This window comes from Thunnus maccoyii, chromosome 24 (assembly GCF_910596095.1).
Source record: "Thunnus maccoyii chromosome 24, fThuMac1.1, whole genome shotgun sequence".
In the NCBI taxonomy this organism is placed as follows: Eukaryota; Metazoa; Chordata; class Actinopteri; order Scombriformes; family Scombridae; genus Thunnus; species Thunnus maccoyii.
Genome location: NC_056556.1, coordinates 8,237,547 through 8,265,203, shown reverse-complemented (window position 1 = coordinate 8,265,203; position 27,657 = coordinate 8,237,547). Strand labels below are relative to the sequence as shown.

The following is a 27,657-nucleotide window of genomic DNA, read 5'->3' as shown; positions in this document are numbered from 1 at the left end:
AGCAGTTTGTTTTGCCATTGAAATGACAAATAGATAGCAATAGAGCATTAATCCTGTGTGTTAACATTTATATAGTTCATTCATGAAATCCACATTATTCCTTCTTTGTCCTCTTGGTATTACCTGGGTTTTGTGGGTATTGACCAGTGAGGGCGTGGCAGCCACCATGGAGCTGCTGCGAGGACGTGGCAGAGGTGCAACCAGGGGTTCTGGGGTGCGTTCAGGCCTCTCCTCCAGGATCTGCCTCAGGCGCTGCAGGTAGTACATCAAGGCCCAGTGCACGCCCTCCTCCGTCCAGTGGGGCTGCAGGAGGCAGCGCAGAACTGCTACGTCAAAGTAGGTGGCGTAGCGTGCTTGCTGGGCGAGGGATGTTGGCAAGCCAGCAGGAGCTGATGTCCTGGAAGAAAGTGGGGAGTGTGTTTAGCACCTGATTGATTTTTGTCAAAAATCCTAACCCCTTTTTTTAAAATTTAAAACAAACAGAGGTTAAAACAAGCTCAGCTGTAGCTCACAGCTAACCATGGATTTGTTATTGCTAACTAACAAACTGCATGGCAATGTTACACTTCCTGTTTGCATCACCCAAAGCATGATGGGAACTGCAGTGTCAAACTTCCAATTATATTCATCCCAAATAAGTTTTGGTTAATTTAATGGGTCAAAAGTGAGTTTTGTTTTATTTTATTGTGTATTATCAATACATTTTAGATAGTATTGAGGCAGAGAATGTCCCATTGACATTGTTGAACCCTGACATTCTCCTCTATGCATTCATATCAGTTATCTATTTATTTAAAAAAAAACAAAAAAACAAACAACTTCAAATTGGGTAAACATGTTCTTGTGTAAAGTATATGCGAACATGTGTAGTACCGGATACAAGACACCTGAATCTCCAACCCAACTGTCAGTGGCCGAGTTGCATAATGGAGTATGTCGGCTCCAGGTTTTGACAAGGAAGAAGAATGCATGGAATAAAAGAGATACTGCGATTTTCATACTTTTTTAAACTGTCGATCACAAGACCAACTATGTTATATAAGTGCAATGCTAAATCTGTAAAGAGTTTAAAGAATTAAAAATCAAGGATGGAAAGGGGCAGAGATCGGAAATCAGCATGGAAGCAGAAACTGTGGAAGGGCATGGATGGAGTGAAAAGACAGAAATTGATTCAAAGCAGTGAAAAGATGCAATTAAGAGGTACTGAAAAGAAGTGAAAGTGACATCTTAGAAATGCAGCAACTGCCTGATCAATAGTTAGATAGGGGATTGTGACAAGTGGCCAAAATGCAACACTAATTGAAGCGTTTTGAGCCTTTCCAGTCCTGTGATACAACTAGCTATTAACATGACAAAAACACTATATCACAGCCTGTTGTATTAGCATGTCATCAACTTCTGCCACATTGCTTCATTAATAATGCATCAAAGGAGGATGATAAACAAGGGCAGATCCCCCCTCCAGCATCATTGGGAGAACAGCAGGGAGAGAGGGAGCCTAAGCCTACGTGAGTCCACTATAAATAAGCTGGAATGAAGGTCAGTGGTTGGTGAGCTGCAGAGCGTGTAGAGCGCCGCACACTGAGGAGAAACATATTGATACCCTGAGAGAGGGAGAGAGACAGAGGAAGGCATTTAATCTTGGCCGTTGTAATAAATGAAGCAGGAAGAGATGGTCGATATCTACATGAATCACTTTGAGAGCGGACAGCAGAGGGAGGCTGTATCATGTTTCACTGTCTAGCCAACACACACACGCACATACTCTCCCTACTGCTGTTGTGTCAGGTTGCCACGGAGACCGAGTGACGACAGCCACCCCAGGCCCTCCGAGAGGCAGCGGCCCAGCCCCTGACTCCATGCGGTAGAAGAGATGCAGCAGCCAGCGGTTGCCATGGAAACTGCCTCAGCATCAGCAGTGGATGCCGCGCCACGGGATGAGTAAGCTGCATTAATCACAGGACCTGATAGCGGAAATTATTTTATCTGTGGTGTACGACGCAGAGGTGTGTGTAGGGGAAGATAAAAATGTAAACTCTGACACGGCTTGTGGGTTGACAGGGAAAAATGAAAAACATATGATGCACATTTGAATTAAAATTTGAATATCTTGGACTGAAATCTGCTGGTATGGACAGTCCCACCTCTTTGTGGGTCCAATGCAACAACTTGAAAGCATAAAATAAATCCACTCTTACAGAAAAATCCCCTCAAGTGTCAAAACTCTCCTTGCCGTATGTCTAATTTACATTCAACGCACTTCTCTCCTCAGCCCTGCTCTCATCCTATCTTGCATTTCAGCAGTTGCACACAACGGCTTAAAATTCCCACCATCGACACATAAAGAAAGCAATTAATCTGTCTTAGTTGAGTGCATGCTGAGAAACAATAGGGATAAATCTCTCCCTCCCTGCATTACCATGTGACTGCTCAAAAATCCTCATGTTTGAGTTTTGAGTCTAGGAGGATATAACTAGCTTGGGGGAGGAGGGTTCAGGCTTATTTTGATTCTCAGTCAGTTGCTGGCTGTCAAAGAGATCAAAGGGAGAAGCACTGGAGTGATTTGTTTGGTTGTCAGGAGGAGCTGAGATGAGCAATGGATGGCTTATCAACTTCTCTACGCCTTCCCCACATCACTCTTATCTTCTCAGCCCACTGGTTTGGTGAATCAGGATGATGACGGACCAGCTGTGATGAACCTAAAAACATCAAAACACCCACATAGGATACAAATGTTTCGAAGTATTTAAATGGGGACTCTCTGCAGAGTGTATTCGGTGTCATATTCCTGCTGTTTCACTGGATTCAGAGCTATTAGATGTCACAATAATACATAATTTGTATTTACTATATTTCTTTTTAGATAACCAAAACTTTTGTTAACAATATCGGACTGTGAATGTAGTCAGTTACAATTAGCTGCCAGCTGAGCTGGTCAAACCTTTCTCATTGGTGCCAAAGTGAGCACAGACTGAGCCCAAGTCTGGCAGTGAAGGCCGAACAATGCCAGACTTGCCGTGGGCAGACCAAATCAAGCCAGGCCATGTCATGCCAGGCCAGGGACACTGCCAGCATTAGACATGTAGCACATTACTTCAGCATAATTACCCTGGTTATGTGGGCAAATGTCAGATGGGTCTGCAAATACTCGAGCAAGACAAGGCTGTGTATGTGTGTGTGTGTCTCTGTGCTGACTGAGACTGCTTAGAGCAACGCATTACACAGGGGAAGGAGGAGCTATTCCTATACGCTAGCTCTCACGAGCTAGTGGAGCGAGCTGTGCTGTGCAGTGTGTTCGACAGACGGTGCCGCAGGGCTAAATGTTTAGCCATCAACGAGATGATGGCACCAGCTCTGTGTCAGCGCGGGTCACTTATAAATCACTGCACTTCTGCACTGCTTCAACCCACAACCAGCGTCTTTGGTAAATCCTGGATAAATTATTCATTATGAAAGCTTTTGTCAAAGCAGTGTTTGTGAATAAAATAATATATTACTCATTATGAATCTGCACTAATAATTAATATGAAAAACAACACCCGTTCATGTTGCAAGAGACATCATGTACATATCTCATATTGGTGATAAAAAAAGATGCTGTTGTGCTAATATGATACACTGACCAACACATTTTTGGTGCAGTTTATGTAAATCATGTGGAGATTTTTTTGGTGAGACATGACATTACATTTAACATGAAGTGGCATCTCGTGACTGTGTTGTGCCTGAAAAAAAAACAAGTCTTGGTCCTCTTTCATGCAAATTGGAACAGCTACAGAGAAACAGAAACCAAACTGCAAATGTTTTATGGGTTTAAAGCCCCCATGACTTGGTAAGTATTTCTCTATAAAGTTAAATATTAATTACTAAATAAGCACCAATCAATTGACAGTGGCCAGGCAACATAGGCAAATAACTCAAATTTTTGATTCAAATGTTGATAAACCCACCTTTTCCCAGCAGCACCCTGCCCACTTAAAACCAGTGAGAAGAGCTCAGACAAAAACTGAAAAAAAGACAATCTCTCAAGTGCAATTACTAAAAAAGGTTCTATCTTGGCATAAAATTATGCGTCCATGTATAACGCCTTCAGTTGCAGGAAGCCAAGTGAAAATAGTTTTCAGGGCCTTTAAGAGCAACTATGTAATAATCAAGTTACTCATGCATCAGTAAAATGAACCAAGGGCAAACTGCAGCCTTGACTGATGATTACATCCTGTCATATTTAGCTGGTTTCTTATATTTTCTGTTGTCTTGAAATTCTGTTATGCTGCATTCCTAGTATTTTGCAGTGCTGCCCCTTTGCCTGTTACGTAAATGTCAATCCATTCTGTAAAAGAGATCTCTCTTCTGTTAATTCTGCTGAGTTTCTCATGTTTTTCCTTGTCAAAAGCAAGGGTCTACAGATGGCTGTATGCTGTACAGATTGTAAAACTCTCAAGGACAAATTTTTGATTTCATGCTAGAAAACATGACTTGATTCATGGGGATTTGTTTTGGGTCGCCATCACCAAAATCTCTAAGCTGACAGAGCGACAGGATGTCCAAACCCCAACAGACAAGCTGCTTTTGAGACAATAAAAGTTTTGTCAACGATTAGATTATAGAGAATATTCTATTACGTTAGGAAGTCTGACACCAAAGAAAAAATGCACTTATAGAAGTGAGCACACATTTAAAGGAAAGATGATGGATGAAAAGTGTCTGTGCCATGTAGGTTATTATGTTAACACTTCCCATTTGGCGTCGTCTTGTTGCATTCACACTATTTATGACACCTCCACCTCCTTCTTAACAGCAGGCCTGCATGGACATAACTCTTCCACATAGCTCCAAAAAAAAAAAATGACTTGCACATTACCAAAAGCTACCTATCTCCCTGCTTCTTGATGGTAATTTGATTAACAGTGCTCACTTTTTCTTGGAAGGGCCTTTGACTGGCGGGGGTTGCTGGGAAGGGCCACCTTTCTCAACTGAGTTACCACGACGACAGCTCTGCTCTCCAGCCGTGGGGGAGGAGGAATCTGATTGGGTGGCTTCGCAAACCACCTGGAAGCCCTGTGGGAGGCAGATGGACAGATAGATGGTTAGATAAACAGGCACAAAAAAAAAAAAAGACAGACAGACAGTTCCGGATAATTAAAGGCTCTGAGGTTGGAGTGAGGTTTCTGTAGTGACCCTAGCTAACCACACTAATGCTCCCGGATGGATGGTGCTAATGAATATTAGCAGCCAGCCCCTGAGGGGGAAATGCTGAAAAGGGGGAGGGGAAGCGGCCTCAGACTCTTGCCTGAACACATTCAATCAACATGGGACGTCTGTAGCAAATTCTAACAAGATCTGTGCTAAAAAACACTCACTCACCATGGGACCTGGGTTGCCGGATCCACAGGGGCTGCACTGGTTGTTCACTGGGGAGTTCCTCTTAGCTGTTGCAGACAGGAGTAGCAGATTATATATCTTAAGTACGAACAAATACAAAAAGGTTCATTCTTAAAGGGATGCAATTAACTGTAAGTGAAGATTTTTTTGTTCACCTGTCACAATGTTTCTGACAGGTTTGATGAGCGCAGTAAAGGCAGAGATGTCAGGCTGGCGGTGCTCCCACATTGGCTGCCATATTACCAGACCGCTGGCTAATCGGAAGGTCAAGTCTGACTCCTACAAAAAAGGACACATATTTCAAATTTACAGAGGAAGCATTAGTGCAAATGAGTTGCATGAAGATGAAATGCTGCTTCCTCAATCATGTAATTATTATCCAATCAAAGCAAGAAACAACTTAAAAGGCTCACTAATCAACTTTTATGACTTGAAATGCAAAGATGTTATAATGTTACTGGATTCTTCAAAGAGCACTACTATTATGATATGATTGCTTACAAGATATAGTAATTTATTGCTCAGTTGGGAAACAGAACAATCCCGAGAGTATTGTAACCTGACCCTTGTATCTGTTTGTACACACAGATCAATCCAGGCGTAGGGTGACCCTGAGTATGTATTTGTTGGAGGGTTATTAATAATATATATAGATATTAATAATTCTAGAAAGAAGCTAAATAAAGCTGCTGCTAATAATTGCTAAACCTCCCCTGAGACAGTAGCTCTTTGTATGATAGAAAATACTGAAACTGCACAGTAACAATGAATGGTATTAACTCAGGAAGTATTATAGTTTTCTGTTATAATAAACCTTTATCCGATGAATAAGCGGAGCGAACAGGAACACAAACAGCTCCACGGTGGCCATACTCTTGTGGAACAGCTTAGTACGAGTGTGCTCATCTTCCTCCAGTAGGGAACCGCTGTGCTGGGGCCCAGACCCCCCTAAGGCTGAGCCAGAGCAGGAGCCAGGAGCCCCCGGTGATGAGCCCTGGTTCCCGACAGGCTGGAGGAAGGCGCTGCTGCTGCTGCCGGCGGACCAGCCGTGGCCCAGGCTGGGCTCATGGTTGCACTCCTGGGCAGCGTCCAGCAGCATCCAGTGCAGGGTGTGGAGCAGCTTGGTCTCGGCCACACCCAGTTTGTCCTGGTGGCCTGTCAGAGGTCAAAGGTCAGGAGTTAATGTTGACGGCAGCTTAGTGAGGTGATGAATGGGCTCGAGAGGCAGCATGAAGCTTTAGTGTTTGTGTGGGTGGCTCCTGTTTATCACTGGAATTATAAAGAGCTGCAAGTAAGGATTATTTTCATTATCGATTAATCTGTTGATTGTTCTCTCAATTAGAAAATCGTGAAAAATGTTGAGCACTGTTTCCCAAAGTCCAAGATAACATCCTCAAATGTCTTCTTTTGCTCTGACCTCAAATGTCTCTGATCAGCAGTCCACAATCAAATCCAATCCAAAGATATTCAGTTTACTGTCATAGAAGACTGAAGAAACCAGAAAATATTCATATTTGAGAAGCTAGAATCATTTTCATAGAAACTTACACAAAACAATAGTTTTGTAACTTTTGATTTGAATGATTTTTCACTTCAGTTGAAGGATAACATGGCATCTCTAAAGGTTATTACATAAACTCCTCTTGGACTTAAAAAAGTCCATTTGAATCATATCATATTTCGTTGTCCAATTTTGTACATTGAAAAAGATTCTTACTATGATGTAATTGTTTATCATCTGTGCCTTTAGATATTCATTGTCACAACTATAAAGCCAAATAATTTCGGTTAATCGATTGATTAGTCAATTAACAGATAATCTGTCATTTCAGTCATTTTCGAAAAAATGTCAAATATCTAGTATTTTCTTTGTCTTATGCGAGAGTAAACTTGAAAAGGTTATCTTTGGCTCAAGAAAATTCTGAATGGCAACAATTCATCAATCAATCAAGAAAATAATCAGCAGATTAATCAGTAATGAAAATAATAGTTAGTCACAGCCGTATTGTCAATAATACTAAACCAAGGCTCTTGTCTTATTAATCTTGTCTATATATTTACATTAAATAGTCAGTGCACGCCCTTAATTGCCTGTCTGTGCATTTAGGTTCTGACATGACCCAGAAAAAGTGATTTCATTCAAATTAACATGTTAATTGTTTTGTTTTTTGCTTCCCGTAATTCAGAACTGTACGGTCAGGCTGTTCCTGTAACTGAAAGAACATCAGTTTGGTGTTTTGTTGAATAAGGATAACCTGGATGAGCCTGTCAACTCAATGCCTGAAGCTCTGGTAATGTGTGTTCTGCGTGTCCTCACCCAGCTTGTTCCTGTTAGACAGCAGGATGGAGGTGCAGTGGAGTACATGAGGCAGGGCTGCCTGGACGAGCTCCCAGCGGGAGATGCTCTGGATGGCCTCTGACAGGGCCGGCGACAGCCCGTGGAGCTTATTCTCCACCAGCACCCTCTCAAAGGACTGAGGAGACAGCCAGAGAGAAGAAGAAAAGAGACATAAGCCAGGAACTAAAGCCTCTTTCTTTGACTATCTAAATGTCTCACATGGCCCAAAGCAAGGCAATGCCTGTGGGAGACACAGTGGCAGCTCTGTTTAGATCCAAAGGGATCTGGAGAAGCGTCATTATGGATATGAGTTGCCAAAGGTCTGGCTCCTGGGTAATAGGAGGAAGCATGGGGGGAAAACTAATTTGCTAAATGCAGAATGAAGAGTACACTTGATTTGCAGGTGCATTAAGGTAAAAACAGATTACTGGGATGGGAGCGATTATTTCCCCTCATCATGCACTTGCATTATCTAAATGACTTACCACACAAGATGCTTCATACTGTTTTCCCAACTTCGGACGCAGAAATGCACTGAAAATACAAAAAAACATGCTTGTATGAGATTAAAAAAATATATGAATGTAGTTTACACTATTTCTATGGAAATTTAATCTCCAGTGCCACAAACAAAATATAAATTTTACACAAACAATTCCTTTTCTTTGGCCCACTTTTAATGCAAATATGCTTTACAGGTGTGACATCATACAATCTGCATCCATCTCCATTCACACCACAGTTGCAAAAACATGCAAGCCCACCTCCCTCCATTTAAACCATTCACTGACACCAGTGAAATGACACACTCAGTGACACACGATTACCGATCACGGGTTGAATTATTAGAAGGCAATACATCAATTTTGACGCCTGTTAGAATAAAAATGCGGTTGCCCTTCTCATGTGTCAGGCAGCGACTTTTGCCACGGCTGCTGTCAAACCTTGATCCTGCTTATTTTCGGCAATGATAAACACCTGTTATCAATTTCCACTGAAACACATACTAACCTGGTTTGCCTCCATAAGAAGGTCTGGATGGGGAACGGTATTCCTTTCCCGCACTCCGGCTCGTTCTCGTCCAGGCTTTTCCTCTTCACCATTTTTGCCGGACCTGCCTGCCTGCCTGCCTGCCTGTGTGCGACCACCGGGACGCGCGGCGGCTGCTGGCTCTGCCCAGGTGACCAGTGATCTTCCCTCACGACATGATTGGGTTCGTCCTGCGTAAAATGGCTGCAAGTGTCGGTCGGTCGGCGGCGATATATATAGAGAGAGAGAGAGAGAGAGAGAGGGAGAGAGAGAGAGGGAGAGAGAGAGAGAAAGAGAGAGAGAGAGAGAAGGGGAGAGAGGAGGGGGGTGGAGGGTGGGTTGGGGAGAAGGAGAAGGAGAAGGAGAGAGCGCTCTGATTTCAGCACCTCCCTCACCGGACAGCGACAGTTGATCGGCGTGCTAATTTATCGGTGGCGGAGCTTAAAGACGCAGTGTGCAGCTGGGCCAGATGTTTTTATTGTCAACCCTCTGCTTTGTGTATCATTATAGGGAATGGCACAGAAGCACTTCATATGACTTGACCATATAGAAAAAACGCAAATTGCTGCAAACACACGTCGGCTCGCATCCTGAATGGTGCATTCACAGGAAGGATAATCCCTCCATTTGAATATCAACAGGTTGTTTAATAATAACCCAGGTGGACAACGTTGTGGACGATGAACAGAGTTTGATTTGATGTATCAAAAACCCTTTACTTAAGTAAAAGCAGCAAAACCACACTACAAATATATAGTATTAGAAGTAAAAGCCTTGGATTTGAAATTTTACTGAGGCAAAAGCACTATAAAGAACGTTATCAGCAAAATGTACTTAAAGTAAACGTTTTTATTGCAGAATGGACCCTGTCAACATGTTAAAGATCCCCACCTGACATGTATAAGACATCTAAAAATACTCTGCTTGGAACAATAATGTGTGTCTGATGTGGTTTTTCCACAAAAAAAGTATGCTTATCTCATTAAAATCCATAAAATGGCATCTACTCCTTCTCTCTCATTAAAAATCCAGAATCTCTGAATATGCAAATTTGCAAGATGTCTCCTACTTTGCTGAAAAGTTAATTTTCAGTGTATGTGCACTGGAGGCTTCAAGTTTCCACGCCACACTTGTGCAAGTTGCATACTGGACTGAAACTGGTTGTGATGTCACAAATCTTGCTAAAAAGCCTGCCCCTTAAAATCAGAGTTTCAACGATCACAGAGAAACTTTTCGCTTCAAACAGATGAAAGTGTCAAACTCTGCACAGTGAAGCTCAAACATCCAACTGTAGGAACTGGCAGAAAAAATATATTTTTGAGTGGTGGGGGACTTTAACTCACCATATGTAGGTTATTATTTGATTATAATGACATAATAATGCATTAACATGTAAGTAGCATTTTAATGTCTTAGCTGCTCAAGGCAAAGGAACTACATTAGGCTTAACTTATTGCATTACATTATATTTGATGAGAAAAAACACTGTGCTGCCATCAAAGGCACTTGACACTGTTGATCATTCCTTGCTTTTACATATTTTATGTAATGTTGGTTTTAGTTCAAGTGCGTGTGCATGGTTCCTGAATTACCTTAATTACATTAATTATCTGATCGGCAGCAGTCAGTAAACTTGGGAACTATTTGTTCAGAGTTTTTACTAATAACTAAGGGTGTTCCACAAGGCTCTATTCTGGGTCCAGTTTTTTTTTTTTTTTTTTTTTTACAATTTATATGAATAATATCTTTTCATCTTTAACTAATTGCCATGCACATTTATATGTGGATTATAGCATATTGTATTTTATCGCATGGTAGCAAAAACTTTCATATTTCCACTGTACAAGGATCCATTATTGAGAGAGTTACAGAATACATACAAACTCACATTCAAATTTCATATAGACAATCTTGTCAACAAATTAATTGTTTTGTATAGAAATAGAATTAACTTGCCTATGTCTTGTAGGAGAAAGATTGTTGAAGCTGTTTTTCTCTTTGTCTTAGATTATGGTGATGTAATTTATAGGCATGCCTCTGCCTCGACCCTTAAGCCCTTGGATGCTGTTTACCCTTCCGCTCTTCCGTGGTTTACTACTGGTCATGTTTTTAGCACTCATCGTTGCATGCTGTATGGAAAAGTTGGGTGGTCTTCTATGTCTGAGAGACGTGATAAGCATATGTATTTATTTATCTATCTACAAGGGTCTTATATTGTGAAGCTGCCATTTTATATCACAACTATGGTTGACACATCATACTCTAAGTCTAGTGACTCTCTTTCAGTACATGTTACTAGAGTTTGTACTGAGCTTGGAAGATCTGCTTTTTGCTTTTATACTCCGACCGCAGGGAACTCTTTGCAGAGCACCCTAAAAAAATGATAATTTAGTAACCCATTTTAAATCTATGATCACTAACCACTTCAGTTCTGTTTGCACCTCGTTTAATTGACTGTACTGTATTAACTGCACTTATATACTTGTTTTATTGATTGTTTTTTTATCTTGTATTTTTTATCATTACTTTATATCTTTTTTATACTTGAAATCATTGTAAATGAGGGCCAGCCCTCAATGATTTTCTTTCTTTTTAAATAAAGGTTATATATATATATATGTTGATCATATATTTTATATGTAAGAGCTTTATCTGCAGTAAGTATAGTGGAGTAACAAGTTTAATATTTCCCTCTAAAATGTACTTTAGTAGAAGAAGAGAATTGCAGAAATATAAATAATGTATAACTATAGTAAGTACCTCACTGCGTAAAGACATTACTTAAAGTGGGTCTCTGGTGATTTAGGATTTCACTTCCATAAAGTTGCAGGACTCCCAAGAAAATCAAAGCAGCAGAGGCATAGATATTCTGAATTTCAGTGTCTAGAGTGGGTAAAGCTTTGAAACCATTAGATCTAAATATCGATATATGACAGTTTGCGGTCTTTCCTTGTCACATGACTGTATATTGAATATCTTACCATTTTAGGCTGTTACTCAGACAAAACAAGCAAAATGAAGACATCACAGTGGCCTCTGAGAAATTGTGAATGCAATTTTTCCAAAGACTAAACAGTGAATCAAGAAAATAATCGTCAGATTAATTGATAACAAAAATAATCGTTAGTTGCAGCCCTAATTGCCAGCCATATCCTTCCCTATATCAATATTAAAGTACAACTGTAGTATATCAAAAGACACATTGTTACATCAGGCTCATCAGTTTTATGAAGTGAATGCAGCAGAGGAGATAAATATTTATAAAATGTGTACACTATTATGTAGACACTTAACACTACTAGAGTATGTCAGTGCTGCTGCTTGTTTCATAAATTATGAATAACTTGTGGTTTCCTCAAAACATTTGTCCACAAAAACATGTTTTTCACATCTCTAAAGAGACATGAACTAATACACCTTCACATTCTTGCTTCTCTATACTGCATTAAAAAAAAAAGCACTCTGGATATAAATCAGTCATTACTTTTAGAATTAATTCAAGAGACTAGAGTGTACCATTTTTTATTTTCTTTATTTCTGTCGTCATCATCCTGTAGGAGCATTTGTCATCAGTATGTCTCAAACATCGGAAAGTGTGCACACATCTACATGGTCTTTTAAATACACTTACACAGGCAAAGTGGGGCCGGGGGAGGAGGGAGGCAAGAGGGAGCACAGAAAAACACTGGAGGGGGTAGCTGACATCAGGGGGAGGAGGACTGGGGGGGCAGAGAAGTTTCACAATGGTGAGCAGACAATATGCTAGAACAGTTTTCTTTTTTTATTCTTTTTTTTTTTTTTTTTAAATGAATTCTAACAGCTGCAAGTTGAGGGTTTTCCCCATTCTTCATCTCTATGTCATCTGTAAAGTTACACGTTCAAAACAGCCACGCAGGTTCGATCTCACAAAAGGGCCGGGTAGCTGCTCTTTCAAATGGAATGTTTTCATACAGTATAAAGCTTCAGACTTTCCACTTTCGTATCAAACTGTGGGGCTCTTTGCCCTTTCAAAGCTGTTGTACAACCCAGTTTCTGCAGACGGGGAAAGGTCAAAGGAGTGTGAGGGATCTGACCACAGGTTGTGACCTCACAGTACGGACACTAGGATGCACCCTGGCCATTAACACTCACACTGAAAAGTTTAAGATTGCTCCAAATAGATCTAATTTATTTATTATTTATTTGCCATGCCAGCATAACAGCGTTGTTGCAGCCTAATAAAACCACAGAGCTAACGTAAAACCAAACAAAAAAGAGAGCAGCCCATTGGTTTGCAGAGAAGAAAAAAAAAAAAAAAAAGAAGAGATCTATTGGAAAGCTAGCATTTTAGCGACATAACTGCAATGGTTATCCACATTTAAGTGCTAATAAGCCAGTGCAGCCACAGGGAACGTACAAAAACTGCAACAACTTCCACTACAGTGACATATATATATAAAAAAAAAAATAAAACAAGAGAACACAATTTGTCCAACAATTCAGCACGTATCAGGAAATCATAAAACCAGCCAACGAGCAAACAAAAATTCATGACTTAAAATGTCACATTTTAGCAGACATGCCCATCAGCCATTCTCTCGCAGGTACAGTTACACGCCATGTTTCTTAAGTCTCTCACATAGTTGTATCTTTCAGACAAGAGCCTAGTATCTAGTAGCTATATCTTGCATTCAGTACCGTTCATGTTTCTGAATGGACATTATGCATGACGTTTATCCCCATACAAGTGGAATGCGGTGATGCTTTTCATGCTAAAAAATTCACTGTACAATCGTAAAACCGACAACGCCTTCTTAGACAAACACATCCACTCAAACCTTAGCACTCAGCCTATCTAGAACAAAACAGAAAAGTTCGTAGTTGAGTGACCAAAAAATGAATGAAAAAACAAAGTGTGAGCGGGCTCTAGCCCTTTTCAGGGAGTGAATGAAGAATAATCTTAGAATTCAGTTTGAAGGGTTTGAAGGGTTGTTGATGGACGAGACAGTCAATCAACTACAAGTGTATAACCTGTGGGTTTTAGTGAGAGTGTGTTTGGGGGTCATGTTGCAGTGAAGGACCGTGGGAGAACACTGGATGCTTATGAGTAAATAAGACTTATGGGGAAAGGAGAAATGGTGTGGATTTTTGAGGATATCCGAGGAAGTGGAAGCAGGCGGCTTATAAGCCCTGCTTAGCCAGGGCAGCGGTGACATCCTGGGCCAGCGTAGAGAGCTGGGGTGACTCCAGGAGGTTGATGCTGCCGGCGGAGGACAGGCGAGGGGAAGTGCCTCCAGTCTCGACCCCTGGGGAGTGGGTGACGACGATTTCTGCGCCGTGGTCAACCCGAGCTTTGGCTGATTCCCGGAAGGACAGCTTGTGGCTCTCGATCTGGCGGGTGAGGAAAGAGAGTTTAGCTCAAGATTATTTTCTCTTCTTTATTTTTGCAGAAACAGAGAGGAGGCTTCGTGTTTGTGCGCAACTACTGTATGTGCTTCTTTTTACCATAACGTTCCCCCCTCCGGGCATGTGGCTGGCATTGTCCAGGGAGCGGACCTTGGCATGGGCCTTGTCTCTAAAGTCAAGCTTCACATTCTCAATTCGCACATGACCTCCCCCTGGGAACAACAAGGAAGAGGAGAAAAGCATCAAACCCACAGGGCATCACTCGCCTGCAGGCCAGAGCTTCTCCTAAACAACACTCAGGACAGACAATGTCAGGCTGCACACTGCAGTGCACAAAAAAGGACACTGTGCTTCTGTTTACCATCTTGACTCTGTACATACAGTATCATACAGGGCTGAAGTTATCATCATGACATTAATAATAATATTTCCCTATACTAATCCCTATCATGATGAAATTACATATAACAAAAAAATAAAACTGATGTTGAAAGAAATGGACTGGATTCTACTGATGCACAGACTTTTCATGTATTTACAACAAAAATTTCAATTACTTTTGGTAACTTTGGAGCTAACTGTCATTCATATCATGTAAATTATTAATACCAACAGCAGAAATTTGTAGATAAGATCATACTATCACAATATAATTCAGCTGAAAGTCAATAACAATGTTATTGGATAAACGCTCACCTTTGAATCATATATATTCCACCTACTGTTCTTTTTTGTTCTAAGTATTTTAAGCATTTTGATGACTTGATGACTCATGATATGTTGCACTTTAAGGCAAGTTAAAGACAAGCTTGGTATATCAAGCAGTATATTAAATATCAGGTTATAAAAGCAGATTTGCTTTAGTTATTTTTGAATTACAGTATTTTACTCTACATAAACCTTGCAAGAATGTATATTGGACACAGTTACATATATATATGTACACAGTATATAAACCTGTGCTTAATCTGCTTTGAGAAACGAATGATAAACACCAAGATTGTCAATGTTCTCTCTTTTTCTTTTTAAATATTTTATTTTCCCTTTTTAAAATGAAACTATGCCTTTATGCCTAATTGTGTGTGGAGGTGCTTAATTTGTTAAATACAAAGATTTTAAAAAAGTACACTACCTGGTCTGTGGTGGATGTTGGACATAGAGCCACATTTGGCGGTGACGTGGCTCAAATCTATCTTCTTGGTCTGGATTTGGACCTGTAGGCAGCAGCGGAAAGCACATATTAACCTATGTTTACTAGGAAAAAACATTGCGGTAAACTATATACTTTTCTTCACAAAAAGTTATAAATCAGCCATGAGACGATGTGACATGATCCTGGATGAAGGCAGATTAATTAAATCAACGCTCGTCCACACAGGAGACACAGGATGCTGATACCAGTTCCCTGCAGAGAGGTTAACTTGAAAGCAAGCACTAAAATCGCAGACATCAAACAAACACAGAACACAAGCACTACCTAACACTACAGGGAGTATATGCTTCAATAAAACTTTATTGTCCATGGGTGACATGAATTAGTGTAAGTGTGAACGTTGTTAAAAAGACACACTGACAACCCTGCATGCTGTAAAGTTGTGTTTACACTTATACACTGTGCAGAGACAGCGAATATTGTGCCTCAGCCAAATGTAAAAAAAAATAGTTTTGGTGCCAATTCTTGCAGAAAATTAAACATATTTGATTCTGAAGCACAAAAAACAGTTAATAAAGATGAAAATATTCCACAACTACAACTCACAGACAGGTTCATGCCTAAGTGTATATATTTATTAGAATGAGAGAACTTGAAAAGAGAAGGTTTTTGTATAGGTGATTATGCTTTTTTTTTTGTGGAGTCACTCACGTTTCCCCCGCCTGCTGTGTGCTGGAGTTTGTTCAGCGAGCCACATTTAGCCTGAACGTGGCTAAAGTCCAGTTTAACACTTGGAATCATGACCTGGGAATGACAAGGTATCTTTTTTATACAAACAAACAGCGCACACATGGCTTCTCAAACGGGAGGGGGAAGCTTAAAAAAAGGCCCACCTCCCCCCCCCTTTTCCCTTCCAAAATAATCCCATAAAAGTGTCCCAATTTTAAATCCACGACCTATCAATCTGTCTGCACTCATTTTAACGCTGGAGCATTGAAATTTTAGCTCATCTCGACAACAGAACAAAAAAAAAAACATGGTTTTTATTGATGGAGTTCAGCTTTTATGCAGGGATCAAGGCATTTATCAGTGTGCAGAAGGTATGCTTGTTGTAACCCATCCACAGTCTTGAACTTGTCCCTGTTTTGAGCAGAGCTGTTAAAGCAGAAAGAAGCATATTTGGATTTAATTCCAAAGTGCAATAACCACTATTTGTATAAGTACGAAAGGCAAAACGGACAGCACAAAATCAAAACAAAAAATAGAATTTCTTCTACTTTTTGCCTGACAAAGAAGTAACATGGATGCATTGCAGTTTGGAAATAAACCCTTCATTAGCCAATGACAGACAAACACATGGGTCCATAATAGTAACACGACACAGCAATACTACAGCTGAAAAGGGGAAAGAGAAAGAGACGAGGAGAAAGAGAAGAACGAAAACAGAAAGCTGTACATACATTGCCTCCTTTGGGCGTGTGCTTCAGATTATCCTTGGAGCCGCACTTTGACTGAACATGACTGAAGTCCAGTTTCTCGGTTACAATTTGAACCTAAAACAAAATCGGACGGAAAAAAAAAAAGAAAATACTATATGTGCCTTGTTTAAGTCAAGTGTGTGATGACTTATCAATGTGTCTTCACATGCATTTATACTTAAAATGTGTTTACATTAACAGTGATTTTCTTTCTGAAGAGCTCTAAGAAATAGAAGTGGTGATCTGGTCACTGGCTTCCCAATCGCGAACAAATGAAATGCATGACTGCGGGTGAGTGTTTCGCCCTCACATCACCTGCCCAGGTTCTTTTGTGGTGGCAGATTTTGAGTTTTAGTTCGACAGATGTTTCTCAGAGCTGCTCTGGAGGCAGAAATAATCTCATTGGCCAAGTTAAACCTTAAAAACAAAAAACATGTTTGGCTGTATGATCTTATATAGGCAATGAAAAATTCAAGAGGTAACAGAAGATATATAGAGATATATAGAAATGAAAATGTATAACTTTTGTGATCTAGCTGGTTGAACACAACCAATGAGAGTATTTCAGCCTTGTGCATCATTTTGTGCTGTTTTGTAAGACAAAATGAATTTAAAAAGCCTACTTCAATTTTAAAAGTGAACACACAGAGAGGGTAAAAAGAAAAGACAAAGGGGTTCAAGGAAAACACACAAGCCTCCGTCTCCAGTCTACACTGACCTGACCTGGTTTCTCGACAGCTCTTCTTCTTACTCACACACACGTTATATGACACACATACTCTTCCTACTATCTATTTTAGTGGGGTTTTTTTGCTGCTCCTGTACACAACCCAGTCCCTTCTACAGCTGTTACAGCACAGACAGCTGCAAGGTCAACCAATGACAAAGCACCTGCACTGAACCCAAAGACAATCTACCCAAACTAAATATATATATTTCTAAGAGTGATTATACCAGGGCTGAAACAATTAGCTGAATATTAATTAATGATCTGTAACTATTTTGATAATTGATTATAAATCATTTTAGATAGTTCCAGCTTCTCAAATGTGAATATTTTCTGCTTTTTGAAGATTTGGGCTCAAAGAAATTTTGATTTTGGCATTATTCACCACTTTCTGGCATTTTATAGAAAACAGATTAAGCAGCTAATCAAGAAAATATTGGACAGATTTATCTATAATGGAAATATTGTTAAAATTGTTAGTGGCAGCCATGTATTTTACATAATATAATGGTTTTTAATATTTTTTAATATTTAAAACTTAATCTAGTGGAGAAAAATCACCCAACATGACATGCTCACAATTAATTAATAACAAAAAATCACTAACACTACATTCTCATTTTAAAATGATAAAATTATAAATATAGCATAAAATGTTATATGTCACTACGACTCATACAATCTTTATTATCTTTGTTTACTTATTTAAGAAATTTCACACATCAGTCACTCCAGGTTTCCCACAGAGCTCCAGTATATCAGAAGACCACGAAGCAAAGCCTGCTGTGCTGCTCCTCACAGTCATGCATCACCCAGCTTGATTAAAAATTTCTGTCCCTCTGTCACATTTCTCCCTAAAGAGGAAAGACGAGCTGGCAAAATGACGATGAATCGCGTCCTCTCCCATACATCAGTGGGGTTAATGAAAAAGTCTCACCTCTGAAATATTCAGAGAACATTAAGACCATCGGTTGCCTTGGTTATATGATTAAGAATTTGCAGTCCATTAGACGACCACACATCTGTTACATCCTACAGACACAGATGACAGGAGTGAATCCCACATCCCAACCATTAGAAGAAAACAACCACGAGTCCTTGTAAGAAAAAGAAATAATAAGAGCTAGGCTTTTATTAAGCTAAATTATCCAGTGGTGACCCTTCATCTCTTGCTTGAAAAACAGTTTAACAGCTTGGCCACTGAAAATCTTTATCACACAATCCTCTTCAGTTCAAGAGAGGCAGACTGCTAACAAGCCACTTGAAACATAAATACAAAAACACACAAGCTGCGCAATGAAGAAAAAGAATAAGAAGAAGTTAAGTAAGGTGATATGTTTCACTCTTCACTTCTTAATAATTAATTCCACCCGCTTGCAATTATTAATACTCAGAGCCAGAGGGAAAATCCTGCACAGCAATGACGAAAGCAGATCCCCAGGGCGAATGATGTTGCAGGATGACTGCTCCTCGGAGGCAGTGACTGGATTCTTGGAATATTCTTAAGAGAATGGCTGCTTTAAACCTGCTGCTCATTATTTTAGAAAACACATGACGCTTTTTCAGTAGGGAGAAATTTGAGAAAGGTAAGGAGAGAGGGAAGACCCAAGGGAAAGTCAAAGGAGGAGGCCGGAGGCGGCCGATGACTGGTGGTTCATCCAGACTGACGGAGATGACAGTGGACAGGGAGAGGGCAGGGGACAGTCAGAGGAGGCAGACAGACAGTGACGGCAGGGGTTTAGAGGCAGGGCAGACTGTGAGTGATAGTGAAGATGTCAGGAGAGATATTTGAGCATTTTTTGACATTTCAAAGACAGAGAGACAGACAAAGAAAAAGGTAGAGGAGGGAAAGAAAAGGGAAAACAAAACATCTTTTTTTTTATAGAGGTGGTTATGACTTTTGCTATATTGTGACAATAGACATACATGCAGTGGAATCCCAAATCCAACAGAAACTATACCAGGCAAAAAATTTTCTAAGCCATCTAATTAAAAATGTATTTTTTAATTAGATGGCTTTGTGCTATAATGGTTTAAGTAAAAGTTAATGGTCAAATATATTTTGTTTTTATGTTCTTATTTTTTGCATCTGTCTTTTATACATGTTTTCTGTCTTTTAACAGCACGTTTTATTGCTTCTTGTTTGTATAAATATACAGAAAGTGTATGAATATTCATGTTATATATATCATGTTAGCTATATAATAAACTAGGGTGGTAATAGTATCTTTTTTCTCCAAAATAATATACTGTATATTGCCAACCTTTTATCAAAGAGAAAAGATGTTATTAGAGTCTTGGTTGATTTTTTTAAATATTAAGTTGCACAACATAACTTGGTTTTAGTGCCCCCATGTGGCAGAAGGAGGTAACTGCTGGTCATTTTGAAAGTCAGAAGATATACAGTATATGTATATTGATCTAATATGTAATTGTATTCTATTTACTTCAGTTGAATGAACACATGAGACTCTGATTTTTTTAAAGGTTTTGTTATGTCCCAAGTGTGATTCCATAATTTAATAACATGACTATCATGCTCCACCACAGTCCTGTTACCTGTCCTCCTTTCGGCTGGTGTTTGATGTTGGCGGTTGAGCCGATCTTGGACTTTACATTCTTCAGGTCAGGCAGGGGCTGATTGAGAACCTTCAGCTGCCGTTGGGTGGAGGACGGCGACTTGGGCGGGGTTCGGATGACCGCCACCTTCTTCTCCTGGAGGATGCTGAAGGACTTGGGTGTGTGGCTACCAGGGGTGCGCGAACCAGGGGTGCGGCAGGAGTAGCTAGGGGGTGAGCCGGGCGTGACGGCGGAGGAGCCAGGGGTGGAGGCGCCGCTACGGACTGCCCGGGAACGTGAGTCTGTACCTGGGGGAGGGAGAGCGATTACAACGATAAAGAGAAGAAACACAGATATGAAATGAAAGAAAATCCTTCCTGGAGACAGAAACACCTCGGACAAAGAGAAAAGAGGGAGAAAAACATTAAAGAGAAACAGATGGATTCTGTGTGTGATCCTTCATCTGGTTCTGATGATGATGATAAGAAAACACAACACACATGGAACTGTGAACGCTGTTCTGTTGATGCCAGATTTGCTCTGTTTCCACAAAACAAACAATGCCGGTCAAACAAGAAATGTTTGACAAGGAGCATGTGAGCACACACAGGCAGCTGAATTCATTTAATGAAGATGGCTTGTTGCTGGGATACTGGGCCTGGACCAATAGGATTTTAGCTGATAAGGTTGTATATATGAAGAGGTTCTGTTGATATGGATCCCACCTGTTTCTTGTTTAGGGTAAAGCAGGTTTCACAGAGCCAAATATGACACTTTTTACAACTATTTAATTATATTTGTATCGAATTAGGGCCAGACTGAGACTAAAACGAAAGAAACCAGCTTGATGAAACTTCTTATTTCTGTCCTCATACTCCAAATGTGTAGAAAATAGCTTCAAACTCAGGCATAGGGGGATCCAATTTTGTCTGTCAGGTAGAGTAGTTTTGAAAGACCTGCACCTTTCAGAATAATGAATGAACGAATGTTTTGTATGGCTGATGCTCATAACTATACATTATATAAGCCCTATTGCTTTGACATTGGAGTTTTTGATAAACAAACACAATCAAAACCACTATGTGGATGAAGGAGGGTGTGATGGTTCTAACTGGAGCTACTGGGTGCTCTACCTGCCATACTAGGGGCTCTCCCAGACCTGCTGTCCGCTCTGGGCTCGGTACGGAACGCTTCAAGAGAGTTGGAGAGGTGGAAGAAGGACAAAGAGGAGTGAGGGGAGAAAGAAGGCAAAGAGGAGGAAGGCAGGGGGGTGGTAGGAGTTAAATTCAATAGGTGGTCAATAAGCAAGTGATTAAGAAGAATCATTAGTAAAAGCGCAAGAGAGTACAGAGGCAATCTGCTGTGTAAGGGATGAGATAATGAGAAAATCAATTTGAAGGTTCAATATTTTTAATGTGTGTATGGTCTTACAGGTTGGCCTGGAGGGGCTGCTGTTGTCATCTTGTTCAGCAGCAGGGATGTGGCGTGTCAGAGACTTGGCAGGCCTGGGGAGGGATGACCTCTTCTCTGGGCTGCGGTATGCTCTCTCCTGAATGAACACACACCGTAACAAGCTCAATCACATGTAATCCGCGTAGACATTAGTTACAGCTACCTATCTGACATTTTCACACACAGCAATCCCTTCTTTTTCTCTCCTTCCACTTTACCTTCTCTGCCCATTTGTTAGGCAGAGGGGACGGACGGGAGCATGCAGAGGAAGGGCGGGCCTCGCAGAGCTCCGCCGCCACCAGGGGGCTCCGTTTAAGGCTACAGGCAGAGCCGGGCCGGGGGGGCTGGTGATCGGACCCCCGACGCTGAGCTGCCATCTTTAACAGAACAGCCCGAGTGGGGCTCTGGAAAGCAGCCGTGACAAAGAGGCAGGAAAGCGTGCAGGATAGATGGATGATGTGCAGGCAGGTAGGCAGAGGTGACAGACAGATGGAGAAATGAAGACGTGAGATGGATGCAATGGAGATGAAATGTGCATTTATGGTTTACAAGGCAGGACACGTTGCATGCAAGTGTATTTGGCAGTGTGTCACAGCATCTTGTATCAAAGTTCCTCATTGAACTAAATGTTTCTGCTGTATTTATAGTTTAATTCCAAAATAACATGCTGACTCTAACAAAGTCACGATGAAGCTATTATGGTTGTATTATGAAATAAGATATGGTATTATCAACATACACAGTTGATTATTTAATTTTCTTTTAATAATGGACATTTTGGACCCTTTGATGGAGATTTTCACATAAGGACAGAAAACACGATGAAACATTTAAACGTCCAACACCAAGTAAAAAAGAGGATTTGACTATGGAAAAGAAAAAGAGGTTTAAGGGGAAATACTGGGGTTATTTTACACAAAAGTGAGAAATGACGTTCACCTCTTTGTCACTGTGCTGCACATTATCTGATTTCTATACTCACTGATTTTCTCTGTCGAGACTGGCACAAGGAGGCAGGCATGCAACACAAATATGCACACAGAGAGAAATAAAAAGAGACAAATGCAGACATGCAGAAGGAAAGGAAAAAAAGAAAGAAAATATGGGGGTTTTCATGCAAACAAGGCCCCATGATGCAATGCAGTTATTTTGAGAAATTTAAGACGATATGACAGAAGATAAACTAACTATTTGCATCGATGTAGGACTCCTGAAAATGATGTCACTTCAGTGTACTTGACAAAATCATAAAGCTTTTACAGATGTGACTGTGTGTATTTGACAGATATTGACTGAATAACCTCACTGCAAAATGGAAAAATGTATTCATGTAAACTGAAGTGTACTGCAGATGATATATTTACTGATATACATTTTTACTTGTATATCATAGCAAAAACCTACATTTAGACACAATCAACTATGCACAAAAAATGCAAAACAACTATCTCCCATTAGTTAATAAAGAGATGTATGTACCATAAGAAAAGAAAAAACTAGGCTAATTCTAATCACAGCAATTGCATGTGTATGTGTGTGATTGCATGACAGCACTTACAGTGGGTCTCTCCCTGGACTGGTGGACACTGAGGGGCTGATGGCTTTCCATACCTGTACAGAAAACAGAGTCCAACTGTAATGATCAATATGAACCAGCAGGGGGAGACATTTGCGAGTGTAAATTTTCACACAGCCACATACACACACACGTACTCAAACTTCTGAAACCATTATTTAGGAGCAAATGGTGTTTGCTGCACAGTGATCTACCAGCAGACACATCAAGATCCAGATAGAAATCAGTGAAAAACCTTCTTTGCATGTTAAGCATCACATCACAACATTATGATCAGTTTCTCTTCACACCCACTGACCAAACATACCACCGCAACCATGCAGCCGCTTCCAGCAAACATATACGAGTGACACTTAGTGATAAGACAAAGAATAAAACCAGAGTTCACTCAGTGAATACCAGTCACAACAAACTACACAGCAGCATCATTGAGCATGAAAAAACAGGAATATGAAGCCAAGCATGAGTAAACACTCCATTTTTGACATGGATAAAATGAGAACCAAAAAGACAAAACAATTGAGCTTGTAATAAAGGGACCACACATGATGTTTTGAAAATGGGTCAGCAGCACATGATGTTTGCCAGCTACATTGCACCCGCTTGATTCCTCAAAGAGCCGTCAATAGAGAGAGAGCAGGCATCAACATTTCCATTACCTGTCCATATTTGTAACAACAATCCAAACCCTAATCGATTCAGCTTTGGTTGAATTTCTATGTCAAGTGTAGTTGGAGTTAGTTGTTTTCTGCACAAATGTTACTGTAAGACAAAGTTTGACGCCACAAAGTACACATTCCAATTTTTGCCAATTGCACAAATCTCTTAATATCCTTTAGGAACTTTTTTCTGAATCATAATTATTGGTAATTTTGTGCGACAAAGGCCTCTCAGCACTCCCTTAGGCTTCTTGGGTACTGTACTGCTACACTGTGTCACTTGAGTCAATCCAAAAGTAATATGGTAAGATTTGGTTGCACTCTCTCTATCCATGGCACAGATTCTTGGTGAAAAGTGTTCACCTGTGGCCTTGCGTCTAGCAGAGCCGTGAAGCAGAGCGGGCCTAGGATGTCTGGCCACCACTTTGGCTACACTCTTTCGAGATGGAGAACGAATTTGGAGGGCTGACACCTTATTCTGGTCAGCCCTCCGTATGCCTACTAGCAGAGAGGAGAGACAGGATTATATGAACAAGTTACATTGTTATTGTGTTTTCTACTACAGTACAAAGTTGCATAAATACACTTTTATACAGTTAAAAATTAAGTTCATTGCAATTTGTTAAAGAAAACAAATTTTTAATATAGAATTGGAACCTTTTTTCTTCTTCATCTCCTCTCTTGGATGGTGGCTCGGTACTTTGCGGGACACTTTACTCTCAGTGGTGCTAGGGTGACCCCTTCCTCTGCCAGGGGCCCGTTTAGCGGGTCTGTCCACCACAGGTCTACTGGTAGGACTCTGGGTCTGAGGAAGGGCTTCGATTTGCTCAGTCATGATACTTTTGTCATCATCTGCAGTGGAGAGGGATTAAAAGAGGACTAATTCTCCACAATCTTGGCTAGCTAGGAGCTAGCTTAGTGCAAAGAAAAACACTCATTCACATTCAGATTTAATAGCAAGAAGCCTGTTTTTATATATATAACAACATGTTAAATATACATTAAATGTCTTAAACATTTATTTTACAAGCAATTATTATGTGTAATTGTTTGATAGCTCTGGGTACCTTGTGAGTTCATCCAGCCACTGTCTGTGTCTAGGATAGAGACGTCCATGGTGGTTTCATCATTAACTGCCTGACTGGTCTGGCAGAGCCCATCAGAGGTCTCTTCCACCTCTTGACCAATCTCAATGTCTTTCTCATCCTCCTTCTCACCCGTCCTCTCCTTCCCTTCATCCTCTTTCTCTACCGTTTTCTCCTCTTTCTCTTCAGCTACTTCTCCAGAACCAGTCTGCCCCACTTCCTCCTCTTCTGTCAGGACTTTCTTTACCCCCTCATCCTCCTCTTTCTTCCCTTCATCCCTATTTTGTGAGTTACCTACAACTTTATCCTCTCCCATGTCCTCATTTCTATCTCTTTCCTCTGGTGGCTGTGGTACGTCATGGTCAGAGCATGGAGACAAGTGTGAACTGTCTGTCGCAGGTTCCCCATCATCACTGTTTTGTGCACTATGACTCCATTCTTCTGCACCAGACTTGGGATCGTCATCCACCATTGGAGCAACTTCCAGCAGCCTCACCCCTTCTTTCTTTTGCTGTTCCTTTCCAACTTCAGCTTGATCTGTCTTGAAGATTACAGGCACTTCAGCTTCCTCCATTATCTCTTGAGGCTCTTCAGCAATCTCAATATCGTCCTCTTCCTCTGCTTCTTCCTCTACTTGTGCTTGAGGTATAATGATGACTGGGGAGGATATCTGTGGCTTTGGTGAGTCTTTTTCCGGTTTTACCTCCTGCAACTGAATTTGGGACACTTTCTCATCTAAGGGCTTTTTAGTGCTTAAATCCAGAACAACTTTTGAGGTCTCTTGAATTTCTATTCCTTCTAATCTTGTAGGTGTCCCATGTTCACTTTGAGTCGTCTTACAGTCTTTTTCTGTGCTTTCTCCTGAAGGCTGAGATGGTGCTGAACGTATGTCTTTATTTACCATTTCTGGTTCTTCACTTCTTTCTCCTGAATCTTCCTGCTTAGATTTTTGAATTTCTTTCTCTAATTCTGTCTGTTTATTATCAGCCCTTTCAGACTTTGGGTCATTCTCTGCTTTGACCTCCGTTAAGATTTTCCTAGTGTTCTCCTCAATAACTTGGGTTTCTGAGGGTGGATCATCTGGGGACTTGGGGGTGGCAGGAGTCGGGGGAACCTTAACTCCAGTTTCAGCAGGAGTGAAAGTAAAGGAATTGTCTGGCGGGATGGGAGAAGCCTCTCTTGACGGGTCTTTTTCAACGTCTACCTCAGGGATTGCTTGGATCTTTATGTCACCAGGAAGGCCACTCTCCAAACGAAACTCAGTCAGTCTGTCTTTTGAAGTATTGATTGGGATTCTTAGGCGATCAGGTTTTATTCCACTTGTCACAGCTTTTTCAAGAATCAGAGTAGTCTTTACTGGCGCATCTTTCTTTTCAAGTACTGTTTTTTGAGAAATCTCAGGGACAGTTCCTTTATGATCTTCTTGTTGCATTCCTTTTTGGACACCCTCATCTTCTGTGGGTCCAAGCTCCTGTTCAACTTCACCCTCCATAGCAGGGAAACGTTGGTAAGGAGAGTCCCCTGGACTGGGCACATCTGCAGGGGAAGGCATGGGCCCAGAGTACTCATTGAAGACACAGTAGCCCAGTTCCTCCAGCTGGCTTTCCCCACTCACCACCCTTGAGGTCTGATCTCCCAAGGCAAGCTTGGCTAAAGAACTCCCCACCAGAGCTGACACATTGGCAGGCACAGACTTTCGTCTCATGTGATCAACCTCCCTCCTCTCTATGGATGGCCCTGGAGGCAGGGCCCCGGCCAAGTCCAACATCTCAGAGAGGCTACTTGATTGCTCCAAACTGCAACTGTGTTTATCAGAAGGTAAAGGCGTTTCTGCCTGAGTGGGGATATCTTTAGGTGATTCTGTGGAAGTTGGGGTAATGGAGACAGCTGGAGGAAACCTGGGTGTATGGCTCTCCACAGATGGTGTTGAAGGGTAAACGTCTGATTCATCAAAACTTCCACTGATAGGACACATGCTTTCTGAGGAGGTCCTTGACTTCTCTCCCTTCACAGTCTGTCCCACTGTGGACCCAACTGTAATGTTCAGGGAGAGGCTTCTTTGTTCTAATGACATCTTACCGGGAGAGGTTCTGACTTTTCTATCTTGTTGATCCTCTAACTTCTGCGTAATTTCAGTGTCCCCACTTAACCTTGTCTCTGCTGTTGTGCTGAGCTCGTAATAGCTCTGAGTTTGTGGAGACTCCTCTTCTTTGCTTTTTGAAGATGTCTCAAAGTAGGTTTCTGATCCTGACTTGGGTTCGACAAAAATATCAGATGAGGATTTCAGCTCTGTACCAGGTTCTGGACTTGATTTGACTGTTTCTTGCCTTTGATCCATTTGGTGAATGTTGGTCACAGGTGTCTCATGCAATTTAATGTCACTGCCACTATCTTGGCCCTCCTTGTTTATCCCATCATCCATCCCCAGTTTTTCCTTGCTTTCATTCACAGGGGTTTCTGCTTTGCTTTGCAAGATAATTCCCTCTTTTTCTTCTGTCATAAGTCCTGAAGTCTCTTCTGCAAGTGAAGGCTGTTTTGCTTCTTTTGCGTTTGACTCGCCAACAAGGTGGCTCTCAGCTGCCTCTTCTACCCCACCTTTTTTGTCTTGATTACCCTGTTCGGCTGAGGAGGTGTCAGATTGCTCTTTTTCTTTCACAGACGAGGGTGGAGGTTCAATCGAGGCAAGTTCTGCTCCTTCAGGTGTTGCTCTTTCAACTACCACCTGCTTCTGATGTAGCGATGCCACTTGAGGCTCCTCTTCTTTCATAGCAGACTCATGAGACTCCTTACTGATACACTCCTCGGGCTGGGCTGTGAGTTTGAAGGATACTGTA

General features: G+C 41.0%; 2 protein-coding genes across 9 annotated transcripts in view; both read right to left on the bottom strand.

Annotated features, from left to right (window-relative positions):
• LOC121892313 (protein unc-80 homolog) overlaps window positions 1-8,934 on the bottom strand; it is a 47,402-nt gene extending 38,468 nt beyond the window's left edge. Inside the window, exons 1-8 of the mRNA XM_042405300.1 lie at window positions 8,732-8,934; window positions 8,206-8,254; window positions 7,700-7,856; window positions 6,197-6,537; window positions 5,538-5,661; window positions 5,365-5,429; window positions 4,916-5,058; window positions 124-397 (exon numbers count right to left, since the gene is read on the bottom strand). Of these exons, the coding sequence (XP_042261234.1) occupies window positions 124-397; window positions 4,916-5,058; window positions 5,365-5,429; window positions 5,538-5,661; window positions 6,197-6,537; window positions 7,700-7,856; window positions 8,206-8,254; window positions 8,732-8,823 (1,245 nt within the window). The 5' untranslated portion in view covers window positions 8,824-8,934. The remainder of the gene's footprint in view (window positions 1-123; window positions 398-4,915; window positions 5,059-5,364; window positions 5,430-5,537; window positions 5,662-6,196; window positions 6,538-7,699; window positions 7,857-8,205; window positions 8,255-8,731) is intronic.
• A 3,328-nt stretch (window positions 8,935-12,262) lies between these two features.
• Window positions 12,263-27,599, bottom strand: LOC121892243 (microtubule-associated protein 2-like). Of its 8 annotated transcripts, none has more exons than XM_042405150.1 (12): window positions 24,806-27,599; window positions 24,396-24,590; window positions 24,102-24,239; window positions 23,062-23,114; window positions 22,486-22,503; window positions 21,722-21,907; window positions 21,483-21,600; window positions 20,052-20,359; window positions 15,999-16,091; window positions 15,267-15,348; window positions 14,234-14,346; window positions 12,263-14,119 (listed from the first exon to the last, which is right to left on the bottom strand). In XM_042405150.1, the coding sequence occupies exons 1-12, from the start codon at window positions 27,588-27,590 to the stop codon at window positions 13,910-13,912; spliced, it is 4,299 nt and encodes a 1,432-aa protein (XP_042261084.1). In that variant the 5' UTR covers window positions 27,591-27,599; the 3' UTR covers window positions 12,263-13,909. The 8 variants fall into 8 exon arrangements, with proteins under 8 accessions (XP_042261084.1, XP_042261085.1, XP_042261088.1 ...); XM_042405151.1 differs by having other exon boundaries at window positions 24,102-24,236; XM_042405154.1 differs by lacking the exon at window positions 15,999-16,091.
• Window positions 27,600-27,657: the final 58 nt, after the last annotated feature.